Source organism: Pituophis catenifer, unplaced genomic scaffold (genome assembly GCF_029215685.1).
Source record: "Pituophis catenifer annectens isolate HBS135680 unplaced genomic scaffold, rPitCat1.0.hap2 SCAF_1, whole genome shotgun sequence".
NCBI lineage: Eukaryota > Metazoa > Chordata > Lepidosauria > Squamata > Colubridae > Pituophis > Pituophis catenifer.
The window spans coordinates 20,089,136-20,103,160 of record NW_027256881.1 but is presented as its reverse complement, the minus strand read 5'-3'; the positions used below and the strand labels follow the sequence as shown (position 1 = coordinate 20,103,160).

The window sequence follows — 14,025 nt, the reverse complement described above, 5'->3', positions numbered from 1 at the left end:
AAAATGGTGGACTGAGTTTAACAGGTGCATTCTTACATTTCCAGTTTTGAAAAGTTGCGACTGAGTTTCAGGATGACACAGATGTGGACATAATTCCCACCCTGAATTGCCCTCCCCCTGCACCCCATCGGAAGCATCTTTGCCCACCGGGGATCAGACCTCCAGCTCCGGCACCAGCTCCGAAACCGGTTCCTCCCAGTCCAGGGACTCCGTATCCTCCTCCAACGCCTGTTTTTTTTTTCAAAGAAAATCTCCATCAGAAACAAACCATATATCTAGTTGAAATGCAATATGGAATATTTGTCTTTTGGCCTGATTGCTCTTGAATCTAACAAGGGAGGATCTTGAAGAGAATTAATGCTATTTTTTGTCTGTAAAAGTGGTTGGTGAATTTAAGCTACAGTAAGAATTGCCAAACATTCAGTTTAAATCTTGGTGAATTAATCCAGAACTGATACTAAATTGTTTAGTATTAATATGAGTTGAAGAAGCCCGCTGGAGGCTACAGTACTAATATTATAAAAGGCAGAAATTTTCCTGACCCTTCAGATGATTTGGATTTAAATTCCCATGTATCTCTTCCAGCAGAGCCAATGGCAAAGACATGGGAATGTTGTAGTCCAAAATATCAGAGTTCCAGGTTAGGCTTTCTGAGGTCAGTACAGGTAGTCCTCAACTTACAACAGTTCATTGGTGACCGTTCAAAGTTACAACGGCACTGAAAAAAGTGACCTATGACCATTTTTCATACTTATGACCTTTGCGGCATCCCCATGGTCATGTGATCAAAATTCAGATGCCTGGCAACTGGTTCATACTTATGACCGTTGCTGTGTCCCAAGGTCATCTTTTGTGACTTTCTGGGAAGCAAAGTCAATGAGGAAGCCAAATTCTCTTAACAACCGGGTTATTAACTTATCAACAGGGCAAGAAACTTATTAACTGCAGCAAGAAAGGTTGTAAAACAAGGTAAAGCTCACTTAACAAATGTCTCACTTAACAGCAGAAATTTTAGGCTCAATTGTGGTCGTAGGTTGGTATAACTTGCCTCCAGAAGTTGTGAATGCTCTAACACTGGAAGTTTTTAAGAAGATGTTGGATAACCACTTGTCTGAAGTGGTGTAGGGTTTCCTGCCTAAGCAGGGGGTTGGACTAGAAGACCTCCAAGGTCCCTTCCAACTCTGTTATTCTATTCTAACATTAGAAGCTAATGGTATGAAATGATAATTATCAAAGCCTTATAAAAATCCTGAATGTGCCCTACCCAATTGTTGCTAGTTTTGAACATCCTAAAAACCAGTCTGCAGTACAAACATGTTTTGAGAGAAGTCTCTTTTGGCCTTGGCTAATCCTAATTTAGATAGCAGAGTACTGGGCCAACTGTTCTAAAAGGACTATGGGATCCATTTGGCAATCCATTCTAAGTGATCTGAGAAGAGCTACAGGGCAGTCTAAGAAAGAACAGGTAACTTAATGGTACAAAACAGCAATGTTGGAAATCACAATGGGAGATGATGAAGTCAAGGTCAGGGAGGTGATCAATACTCAAGGTGACCTTTTGAGAACCAAAGCAGGACATTTGGCCCTGCCTCTACTCTGGGAATCTGTTCCTCCAATTAAGGAGCAGACTTCCAGGACAGAGTTTGATGTGGTTTGGGGAATAACACTGGGCCATGAAGATTAGCTGGCTGACAGCTCAGCTGGGCCTTGAAAACATTCTTCAAGTTTATAGCAACAGAACCTGTGTGTTACATGACAGAGCCTAACTGCTTTCATTCATCACACCCTGCCAAACATCACTGTGTTGCATCTTTTTCACATATCAAGACAACTCTGCATATTTTGGAGTGTGAGGAAAAGAAACAGGGTTAGGAAGAATCCAGGCCCAGCCCCTATAAGCTAAAGACTCAGCCCTAAGGTCAACTCCAGCAGTTCCATATTCTGGACTATCTTACCTGCCACGCCAGTTCCACCCAATCCAGTACCTGGGACACCTGTCAAAGATAGGAGCAAGTCTCAATGGTGAAACCATGGCAATTCTTTTCTCTCTTGCAGGCTGGAGGCTTCCCAGATGGCAGCTGCATCACACTTTCCCGGGTCTTTTTTCCTTCAAGGAGATGTTTTGTCCAGAGCTTGCTTTCCCTAATGCAGTTTTTCTTAACCTTGGCAACTTTAAGCTGTGTGGACTTCAACTCCCAGAATTCTCTGGGAGCCTTGGCTAGGGAATTCTGGGAGTGGAAGTCCATACAGCTTAAAAGTTGCCAAGATGAGAAAATCTGCCCTAATGGTTGTTCTGAGCCAGTACAAGAAATTGGAGAGCAACCATTTGGGAAGGCAAAGCCTCTGGCCTTTTGGGTCATGAGAATTGCCTCCAGATACGTAAGAGAAAAAAAGAGCTGTGCAATAACAGAAGGGGGTCCCTGGTGTGGCTTCCATTTGTTTCAGTGGGGCCTGATCAGGAGAGCCTCCTGCTAGAATATCTTCAGGTGAATATGTTGGTGAATAAGAAATGCCATTTTGGATCAGCCCTCTGCAGTTAAGGTATGCAGAAATTGCCTAAACCAAAAGTGACTTTAATCTAGTTCTGAGTAACAGCAAAAAATCATTTATTTTGCCTTATGCTTTCCACCCATTGTGCTCCTTGGCCTTCTCAAACAAAGTTAAATGTGCCACTCACTTCCAAATGGTTGTTTCTCCCATTCTGAGCTGATTTTTTTTTTCTTTTGCACTCTCTCTCTCCCCCTCTCATTCTCTCTCTTTCACTTTCTCTTCCTTTCATAGACATATTGGTCTATACCTATTTTGAGGAGTTAACATAATGAATTACAAGCATTTTTTTCATTCCGCAGATATACCGTATTTAGGTGGTTTGACTCCTCCTTGTCCTCCAATTAAGGGAATGCCTGTGAGAGAAGAGGAAATAATTCTCATCAGAAACTCATTGCCAGAGATGATTTTTGCCTGTCAAAATGAGAAATTGTGAGGAGGGCTGATTCTCTAGGAAATTACTCCTGTCTCAGGAAAATTTGAGGATTACAGGTAGTCCTTGATTTACGACCATTTTTTAACAACGATTCAAAGTTGCAACTGTCTAGGAAAGAGACTTACAACCCATTCTCAAACTTATGACTTTCCCACTAGCCGTGCATTCACATAATTACAACTTGGGTGTGTGGCAACTGACTCTAATTTATGATGGTTGCAAGTGTCTTGCAATCACATGATCCTGTTGTGAACTTTTCAACCAGTTTCTGACAAGCAAAGTCAATTGGGGAAGCCAGATTTGCTTAAAAACCTTGTCATTTGCTTAATGACCTTGTCATTCACTTAACAACAATGGTAAAAATGGTCATAAATTTAGGTTTGGTCACATGATGATACAGTAATAACTGCATCACTTAGTCACTGAAATTTCAATCCCAATTGTGGTCAGACCCATGGTGGCGCAGTGGTTAGAATGCAATATTGCAGGCTAATTCTGCCGACTGCCAGCAGTTTGATTCTGACCAGCTCAAGGTTGACTCGGGCTTCCATCCTTTCGGGGTTGGTAAAATGGGGACCCAGATTGTTGGGGGCAATATGCTGACTCTCTAAACCTCTTAGAGAGGATGGTAAAGCACCATAAAGTGGTATATAAGTCAAAATGCTATTGCTATAAGTTGAGGACAATGTGTACTCAATGAAGCACAGACCTGCACCAGGAAGTCTGCCCCCAGGTATACGGCCAGCTCCGGGTATGACGCCACCTCCAGGCACTACACCACCTCCAGGGATGACGCCACCTCCAGGAAGGACACCACCTCCAGGAAGGACACCACCTCCAGGAAGGACACCACCTCCAGGAAGGACACCACCTCCAGGACGAAGGCCTATTGTACCACATATAATGAGTTTGATTTTTTTTTTTAATTGAGGTGCAGGCAGTGTTAAATAAGAAGAAAAGAAAAAAGACAAGATCAAATGTTTCCCATTCTGTCCTTTCACCTCCACTGTTAGGTTTAGATGGTTTCATATAGGTGTTTTACTCCTATTAAATCCCAGCTTAATAAGGAGAATTTTTTAAAAAAATCCTAAATGGCAGCATATCTCCTTTGCTCTTGCTTTTAATTTCTTTCTGCCTTGTCCCTCTGTGTAACTGATTCATACATGGATACTGTGTTAAAAAGCTGTGCTTTTTATGCAATCATTTTCCGAAAGTTTTCTTTGCCTCATCTTATTCTGACTCAGGCAGGTTGTCACTTGACACAGTCATTATCAGTGGGTTTGGTGTTTGTGAAAATCAGATTTTCCCACCTCTTCCCCCGCCAATGAAATAGTGACCAATGAGAAGCTTTCTGAGTCATGTGATACAGCTACCCCAACTCTAAAATATTCAAGGGCAAGATATACAAAAGAGTGACTCCATGCAAAAATTAAATTAAATTTACATTTAATTTCAATAAGATGACAAATTAATTACCATTACAATTAATAATATTCCCTGCCAATCATTTCCAAAAATTCAGTTGCAAATTTTAGGTGATTCCGGGAACTCCATTCAAAACTTTTGGAAGTCACATGCAGCCATATATTAGCCTTAAGGTATGCACTTCCCTATATAGGGTATCAAAATAAATTCCCAATTTCTGCCCTTGCCCAACTCAAAAATGGCATTGTGGAATAGAGGAACCCATAACTGATCTTGGTAATTTGGCATTTATCCTGAAAAAGCGCAGAGCCTTTTGTTAAGCGGGCTACAAAGAGAGAAAATTATATATCCCAAGAAAAGCTACCTTAGATAGATGCAAACCAAACTCACCATATTTGGCTGCTTTAGCAGCTACTTTCGCTGCTACAGCTGCACCAGGTCCTAGGCGAAAGAAGAACAAAAGAATTAAGCAGTCAGAATGGGAGCAAAGTTCAGATCTCTAATATCTCATTAAAACAGCGTTTCTCAACTTGGCAATTTTAAGATGTGTGGACTTCGACTCCCAAAATTCTCCACTGCCAGTAGCCAGGTGGATGGACTCATTTACAGTGGTGATGAGAGAACTGTGGAAGATCTGGAAGAACCACATCTGTGTGGTTGCTAACAGTTGACACCAACCTGATGGCACACAATCAGTCAAAGGTGGCAGGGGAAAGCTGCAGAAGGCAGCATCTGGAAGCAACTTATGGAACATGCACAATGTCTTTAGGGCAGGCAAAACAATATACTTTTCCTCCCAAGTAGTAAAAACAGCAGGAAGCATGGCTATGTAAAAACACAGTCAACAGAAGAATCGGCACTATAACTCTGTCCCACTTTAAACGGACTGGTAACTATGTTTTTGTCTTGTTTTGTTTTTTTTTTAACTTTAATTTATATGCCGCCCTTCTCCGGAGACTCAGGGCGGCTTACAATGCGTTGAGCAATAGCCTTCATACTTTTGTATATTTATACAAAGTCAGTTTATTGCCCCCACAATCTGGGTCCTCATTTTACCTACCTTAGAAAGGTCGACCTTGAGCATGGTGAGATTTGAACTTGCAGTAATTGCAGGCAGCTGATGTTAATAACAGGGCTTTAGTCTGCTGCGCCACCAGGGCTCTTTTGTTTTGTTTTGTCGTGATTTTGTTTGGTTTGATTTTGCTTTGTTTTGCTTTGGAGTTCATTTGGTTTTGGTTTGGTTTTGGATTTGACAGGCAGATCTATCTACCAGTCTTTGAAACACCACTGAGCATGTGTTTAATAACAATACTGAAAAAGGTTGAAAACGGTATATGAGCAGGGGTGGGCTTCAAAAGTTTTAGCAAGGTTGCTGGGTGGGCATGGCCTAGTTGGCCTCCTGCACCATGGTGTGGGGGGGAGGGTGTTTTTGCCCTCCCCAGGCTCTGGAGGCTTTTCTCGAGCCTCCAGGAGGGCAAAAACAGCCTCCCCAGGCTCTGGAGGCCCTCTTCTGGTAGGTCCGTTTTTTGCCCTCCCCGAGCCTCCACGTGCACCCTGCACTTACCTGCATCCAAAACGGGCCGTTTGGGGACTCCTGGGAGGGGCAAGGCAGTGGGGCCCAGGGCCAGCCAGGTGTGGGATTTGGGGGTTCACTGAACTGCACAGAATCTTAGCTAGAGGTTCTCCCGAACCCCTGCGAACCCCAACAGCCCACCCCTGTATACGAGCTATATTTCTTTTGGTCACGGTTTTCACTGATGGATCCCCGGTTTTTTTTCTCTAAACCAGTGTTTCTAATTTTCCGCAACTCTTAAGAGATGCAGACTTCAAACTTCTGTAGCTTGCTGTCTGGGAACTTCTGGGAGTTGAAGCCCATACATTTTAAAATTGCTGAGATGGACTGCTATAAACAATCCCTCCCTTTCCTGGATTTCCTGCAGCAGTATTTGAAAAATCAAAAGGTAGTACAGAATAACACTGCTTTGACTTGCAATACAGCTTGCCAAAAACCTGAATAGGATTTGCATTTCAGCCTTTCTGAACGGGAAAATCGAAACCGCCCTGGAGGGGGTGCCTCAGTTGTGGAACTCTCTGCTCTTGGAAGGCTCCTACTACCATTGAGGAGGGTAGGTAAATGTTTGCTCTTGCCGGAAGCATTTGTGCTGCTGGGGAGCTTGTTGTTTTGTTCCTTAGCATTGTTAATTAAATTTGTAAGGGCATTTCAGTAATTTAGCTTAGTTGCCTTGTATTCTGAACTGATAGAAATTCTGTTGTGTTCCCAGAGAAATACTAATTTGTCTGGGAATAATAAAATAAGTATAGCTGGTAATAAGTGTTGGCATATAGCATTACTTACCTCCAGCTCCTGGGATTCCTCCAATGCCAGGCACAAGTCCACCACCAGCACCAGGGACCAAGCCACCAACACCACCAGCACCAGGAACCAGACCTCCAACACCACCAGCACCAGGTACTAGGCCTCCAACGCCACCGGCACCAGGAACCAGGCCAACGCCACCAGCGCCAGGAACAAGGCCGCCAACACCACCAGCGCCAGGGACTAGGCCGCCAACCCCTCCTCCAGGCACAAGTCCTCTACCTCCACCAGCTGCTGCTGGGGCAAAGCAAACGTTGTAAGAAAGAAACAGTTTTCTGTTCTGTTGTGTAAGAGTTGAAGTTCTCAAAGGATGGTACTTTGATACTCAGTTCAAAACATGAAACCTGTGTGCTTTGTATTTTCTCCTAATACCGCCAACGTTTTTCACCATGCCTGCTACTTGCATTCTTATTACAATGTTGTTGTTTTTCTTTGCAAAATGAGGCTGCTCAACGATACAGCATTTTTCTGCAGTTGTTTGTTCCCCCCTTAGAACCCTGCTGCTAAATGATACAGTGATATTTTCACAGGCAAATTACAGGTCTGTGTATTGGAGTAGGTGGGGAAGTGTTTTGCCCTTCTGCTATCATACCATCTTATGCAATTTCTCCAGCTGCAAAGGAAAGCCAGATCAAAGGTTGGGCACGTCAACTACACCCCAAACAATGCTTATGATCCTTACATATATAAACCTATTACCTGCCACTTAAACCACTTGTACTGTATTCCTGGACATTCTACGGTGTAGGCGTAAAGCTTTTCATTTATAGCAGAAGAAAGCAGGTGGAGTAATAAAGGTTTTGGGCTAGGAATGGGGAGATCCAGGTTCAAGTCCACCAACAGCCATGGGTGATTTTGCTCCAGTGACTTAAGACTAACCCTCTTCGGGGTTGTTATTATGGCAATAAAATAAAGGGAGTTCCCCATGTAGCTTCCTTGAGCAATTGAAAGAAAGGGGGATAAAAATCTTAACATAACATATTAACATAAAATAATAATAATAAGCATCAGCTTATTCATTGTTTTCATCATCCTGCTTTTGAGCCATGGTAAATACCCAACTTTTGAGAAAGGTCTGCTGGATGTAGCTGCACTTCTATGGCTGCATACACACACACACACACACACACACACATACACACACACACACACACAATTTTTAAAGCCTGTGGTTCTGCATGATATGCTGAGCCACCAATAATCAATTATTAAATGATGATTAAAGAGAACCAAAGCCATGAATGGTGAGAGACAAAAAAAAATCTGTAGCACCTTTTCTGACTCACACAGTTTATTAGCAGGTACAAACTTTTGTGAGCTGCATCAGAGGCTCTTTGCTTCTGATAAAGTGCACTGCCATTCACAAAACAGGCTATGCATGTTAATAAACCTATTCAGAAAATGTGCTACCAGTTTCATCCTGATCCCCCCCCCCCATAAACTGACATTCATACCATGTGTATAACAGGAGATGAGAGAGGGATCTGGGATGCTCTTCAGATGCTATGTTCTCTCCAAATGACACAGTCTCCTTAGAGCACCAGCCCCCAAACTTTGGAGCACCAGGGACCCGTTCCATGGGGAGAGGTTTTTCCGCAGACAGGAGGGGGTATGGTTTCTGCATGCTGCCTGCATCCCATGGATGGGGCTTTGCTTGTTTGTGCGGCCCAGTTTCTGGCATGCCACGGCCCAATGCCGGTCCATGAAACCTTAGAGCACAGACTTGAATGGTTCCTTAACCCCAGTACTTCTAACTCGGTGAACAGATTTTCTGCTTAAGTGAGAAATGGACCAAGGCCCAGAAAAATGGACTCTTTCATTTCTCCTTGTGTATAGTGCTTCATTTGCTGTTTACTAATACTGTGCAGAATCTGAATATAAAAGTAAAAAAGGGACTTTTGGGAGCACGCATGTAGCATAATGCGCCATGGTGGTGCAGTGGTTAGAGTGTAGTACTGCAGGCTACTTCTCTGCTGACTGCTGGTTGACTGAAATTTGGCAGTTCAAATCTCACTAGGCTCAAGGTTGACTCAGCCTTCCATCCTTCTGAGGTGGGTAAAATGAGGATCCAGATTGTTGGGGGTAATAGGCTGACTCTGTAAACCGCTTAGAGAGGGCTGGTAAAGCGGTATATAAATCTAAGTGCTATGGCTATTGCTATCTGCCTGCAACTCTGCAAAGTTTGGGTGATGCCCTCTTTAGCTTCAGCAGGACCCTAAGGAAAGACATATTTGATTTAAGGAGATGCAGACAAGTGCTACAAACATGCTGCTGTACTTCCCAAAATATCTTGTTGCCTTCAAATCGAAATACTGCAAAGACCTAGTAGAAACTGTTAGTTGCCTATATTTACAATGCTGGTCTAAATTGTTGCCTATGCTGGATGGAAGCGACCTTACCATATTTTGCTGCCTTGGCAGCTGCTTTTAGAGCGGCCGCAGAACTTCCTGGAACTGCAAATACAAGAAAAATATAGATGAGGTCTTTGGATCATCAACACCTATTTTGCATAGTTCCCCAATTCATGGCAGGGTTGGGAGTCACCCCAATGGTAGCCTAACTTCAGCTAAATAACCATGAAACCATGACTGCTAAACTGAATATGAGTCAGCAGGGTGGCATGGCTGCCAAAAAGCCAAACAATTTTAGCCTTCATTAGTAAAAGTACAGTGTCCAATATGTGGGAATAATACTCAGCTGAAGTATTGTACCAATTGTAGGCACCAAATTTTAAGGAATCAGAGGATTCAGAATACTTTCAGAAAAGGTCAACTAAGATAATAACCTGAAACAAAGAGAGATTGAAGTTGTTAGACATGTTTAAGCCTGGAGAAAAAGAGCCTGGAGAGAAATATGATACCATGCTTCAAATATCTAAAAAGCGACCACAGAGAAGAAAATTGGTAAAACTTGTTCTTTTATCATTACAGACTGCAGGGACACGGAATAATGAATTTACAGTAAGTTAAAGGAAGGCAGTTTCCAATTGAATGTTGGAAAAACTTCCTAAGGGTAAGATCAGCTGAAGTGTGAAATGCTGGTAGGCGTCCCTTCCCTGGATATATTCATCCAGAAACTGGATGGCCATCTTTTAAGAGATGTTTTAATTTGAATTGTTGCACTGAGCAAGGATTTATTTATTTAATTCGTTTATCGAAACAAACTTACATAGCTGCTCATCTGCCAGAAGGAATTCTGGGGGGCAAACAGGACACAATGCAATTCCAAGACAACCCCTACCTCCAATTTAACCTAAATGTTGATATGATCAAACCTGCATCCATAAATCCACCACCCCATGCTAGGTCCATTGGATCGTAGCTTCAAAGCCTAGGGGAAAAGCCAGGTCTTCACTGCTTTCCTGAAGACAACAAGGCCTGTATCTCTGGGGAAGGGGGTTCCATAAAACAGGCATCATGACAGAGAAGGCATACTTCCAAATTCCCATCAAGTCTCACTGTTTCACTAAAGATCTCTGGACTGAATGACCTAAATATACAGAATGTTCCTCACAGTTGAGTTAAACTGCTAAACACCCATTTAGCTGACACAAAATGGTTGGTTGTGCTTGGTTGTAAGCCACCTAGAATTGGCTCTTGGCAAGATGGGCAGCATAAAAATGCCATTGGCAGTAATGCTGTGCTTTTACATTTCCTACATACATAAGAACTTACCTAGTCCCGTTCCACCAGGTCCCAGTCCGCCAGGCACAACTCCACCAGGTACAACTCCACCTGGCACAAGTCCACCAGGCACAACTCCGCCGGGCACAACTCCGCCGGGCACAACTCCGCCGGGCACAACTCCACCGGGCACAACTCCTCCGGGCACAAGTCCACCAGGCACAACTCCGCCAGGCACAACTCCGCCAGGTACAACTCCACCAGGCACAACTCCACCAGGCCTAACTCCACCAGGTACTACTCCAGTTCCTGAGGAAAAAAATATTGAAACAAATAGTCTGATTATATGGACCAATTTTTTTATCTTCTTTAGTAATATTTGTTGGATTAGGATGAGGTATTAAGTTTATCGCGCCCCCCATAAATGACTTAGATGAGGAAATAGAAGGGGAACTCTTCTATTTGATAAATAAATTTGATAATTTGCAGATGACACTAAACTGCAGGAATAGCCAACACCCCAGAAGACGAGCTCAGGATCCAAAACGATTTTGACAAACTTCAACAATGGGCCCTATCCAACAAAATGAATTTTAATGTGGAGAAAAGCAAAGATTAACATTTAGGCAGGAAAAATCAAAGGTATAAGTACAGATTAGGCAAATCCTGATTTAAAAACAGTAACTATGAGAGGGATCTTAGAGTCCTAGTGGACAATCATTTAAATATGAGCCAGCAGTGTGCAGCAGCAGCCAAAAAAGCTAATACAATCCTGGCTTGTATAAACAAAGGCACAGAATCAAGATCATGTGAAGTATTAGTACCACTTTATAAAAACCTAGTAAGACCACACCTGGAATACTGCAACCAGTCTTGGTCGCCATACTACAAAAAAGATGTTGAGACCTTGGAAAAAGTTCAGAGAAGAGCAACTAAGATGATCCAAGACTTGGAGACTAAAATATATGAAAAACGGTTGCAGGTTTTGGGTCTGGCTAGTCTAAAGAAAAGAAAAATTAGGGGTGACATAATAGCAGTATTCCAGTATTTGTGGGGCTGCCACAAAGAAGAGGGTGTCAAATTATTCTACAAAGCACCAGAGGGCAGGACAAGAAACAATGGCTGGAAACTAACCAAAGAGAGATGCAAGCTAGAATTAAGGAGAAACTTCCTAACAGTGAGGACAATTAACCAGTGTAATAGCTTGCCTTCAAAAGTTATGGGCACATCATCACTGGAGGTTTTTAAGAAGAGACTAGATAGCCACTTATCTGAAATAGTATAGGTTCTCCTGCTTGAGCAGGGGGCTGGACTAGAAGATCTCCAAGGTCCCTTCCACTATTCTATTCTATTCTATTCTATTCTATTCTATTCTATTCTATTCTATTCTATTCTATTCTATTCTATTCTATTCTATTCTATTCATTTGCAAATTACCTCTACCTCTACCTCTAAAGAGAGAAAGGAGCCTGGTGGCTCAGCAGACTAAAACACTGTTATTAACACCAGCTGCCTGCAATTACTGCAAGTTCAAATCTCACCAGGCTCAAGGTTGACTCAGCCTTCCATCCTTTCTAAGGTAGGTAAAATGAGGACCCAGATTGTGGGGGCAATAAGCTGACTTTGTATAAAATATACAAAAGTATGAAGGCTAGCCCTGAGTCTCCGGAGAAGGGCGGCATATAAATCAAATAAAAAAAAAAAGAATGGAATGTTCAAGAATTGAAAAACATCAATGAAGTGCCCCACCCTACCCCTCCACCCAATTCCTATTGCTGTGGGAGCAGAGTGCAATTCAGCAATCCAGCAGAATCTTGTATTATCCCCACAAAGATGCTGAGTTTGGTTTTGTTGTGTCTGACAAATTTGATTCAGTATAAATGAGAAATACTGAATGAGAAATAATCAGAAGGCAAGATCCTTCTGTGGTTTTCAAACTCAGCAACTGTAAAATGTGTGGATTTCAACTCCCAGAATTCCCCAGCCACAGTGTGCTGGCTGGAGATTTCTGGGAGTTCAAGTTTACACATCTTAAAAGTTGCCAAGTTTGAAAAACATTAATCTACAAGGATGATAAATTTTGGTTTACAAACAAAAAAGCAATAAGGGCAGTGATAAACTGAGAGGGAGATTTGAGCGATAAATCTTTTTGGTTATGCTTGAAGGATTGTTTTAGTGGGTAGAAGGTAAATGCAATAACCTGGATTTCTTTTTTTAAAAAAAATAATATTTATTTAATTTCCAAAGATTAAAATACACAGTACAAAAAGAAACATAATACACAAAAAAGCAAGAAAAAAAGACACACAAAAGAAGAAATATAAACAACAAAAACAAACGTATCAAGATTTCAATACTAATAACAACTTTTCTGCATCGGTACCTCTAACCTATTTAACCACTTTACACAAATTCTACTTCTAAATATCTCTCTCTTAAACTTACGTCTTTATTTAAATTATCTTGATTTCTATTTACAATTCGATCTCATAACAAAAACATCCCTTAAGTTTTATGTTTACTCTCCAGCCAGGAAAACTATTTATTCCATATTAAATAGTACTCGGTGCCCTCCCTTTCCTTCATTTCCATAGATAATCTGTCCATCTCTGCACATTCGTATATTTTTTTTATTATGATTTGATCCAGAGGGGTGTCTGATTGTTTCCAATTTTGTGTTATCTATCACAATAACCTGGATTTCAGACAGGTTGGGGGATAAACAAACTTGATTCAGTAAAAGAATTATCTAAGGACATGTATATTAATGCTTTATATTAGGTCCAATGAACGTCTTTAATATAGACTTTCAAAATAATTTCACATATATTTTTCCTACAGAGAGCCTTGTGTTTTTAAATTAATATCTATGGATTCTTTATAATATTACATATTTTGCCAGGCTCAAGGTACGAGATAAGTTTACTTTGCCTCAGTCAGCAATTTATTTTGCATGCCATTCTGTATTTCATTTTATTCAATGCTTTGCTGATGTTTGGCATTTAGTTATATCTTGCTATTCGCAAACTCTGTCGCAATGAGAAAAAGAAATAGGTTCCATATTTACCATATGCTGCTGCTTTTGCTGCTGCCTTAGCTGCTGCCGCTGCCGCTGCCGCTCCTGCTGTCCCGGCTCCTAATGTGCATAGAAACACAGTTAAGTTACAGGACAGAATCCATACTGGCATGGAGCTCTTCTGCATCTGGGACTGATGGCACCCCAGGAATTCCACCAATACCTGGGAAACCACCGACACCACCAGGAACACCACCACCTGGGACACCAACGCCACCAGGGATGACACCACCAGGTCCAACACCACCAGGGAAGACACCACCAGGGCCAACACCACCAGGAATGACACCACCAGGTCCAACACCACCAGGGAAGACACCACCAGGGCCAACGCCACCAGGGAAGACGCCACCAGGTCCAACGCCACCAGGGATGACGCCACCAGGGCCAACACCACCAGGGATGACGCCACCAGGTCCAACGCCACCAGGGCCGATGCCACCAGGGATGACACCACCTGGAACCCGCCCTAGGAAAGACATGATGAAATGGGGGTGGGAATTCGGTGGAAACTCGGTTCAATTGCATTGGGAACTCAGCA

The 14,025-nt window shown here is 42.3% G+C and overlaps 1 protein-coding gene across 1 annotated transcript in view; it reads right to left on the bottom strand.

Annotated features, from left to right (window-relative positions):
- The window catches only part of ELN (elastin), a 51,888-nt gene that overhangs the window by 7,057 nt on the left and 30,806 nt on the right, over positions 1–14,025 (bottom strand). The window contains exons 17-26 of the mRNA XM_070931972.1: positions 13,648–13,953; positions 13,476–13,544; positions 10,460–10,717; positions 9,185–9,238; positions 6,765–7,019; positions 4,799–4,849; positions 3,693–3,869; positions 2,856–2,903; positions 1,956–1,994; positions 148–228 (exon numbers count right to left, since the gene is read on the bottom strand). Coding sequence (XP_070788073.1) covers positions 148–228; positions 1,956–1,994; positions 2,856–2,903; positions 3,693–3,869; positions 4,799–4,849; positions 6,765–7,019; positions 9,185–9,238; positions 10,460–10,717; positions 13,476–13,544; positions 13,648–13,953 — 1,338 coding nt within the window. The remainder of the gene's footprint in view (positions 1–147; positions 229–1,955; positions 1,995–2,855; positions 2,904–3,692; positions 3,870–4,798; positions 4,850–6,764; positions 7,020–9,184; positions 9,239–10,459; positions 10,718–13,475; positions 13,545–13,647; positions 13,954–14,025) is intronic.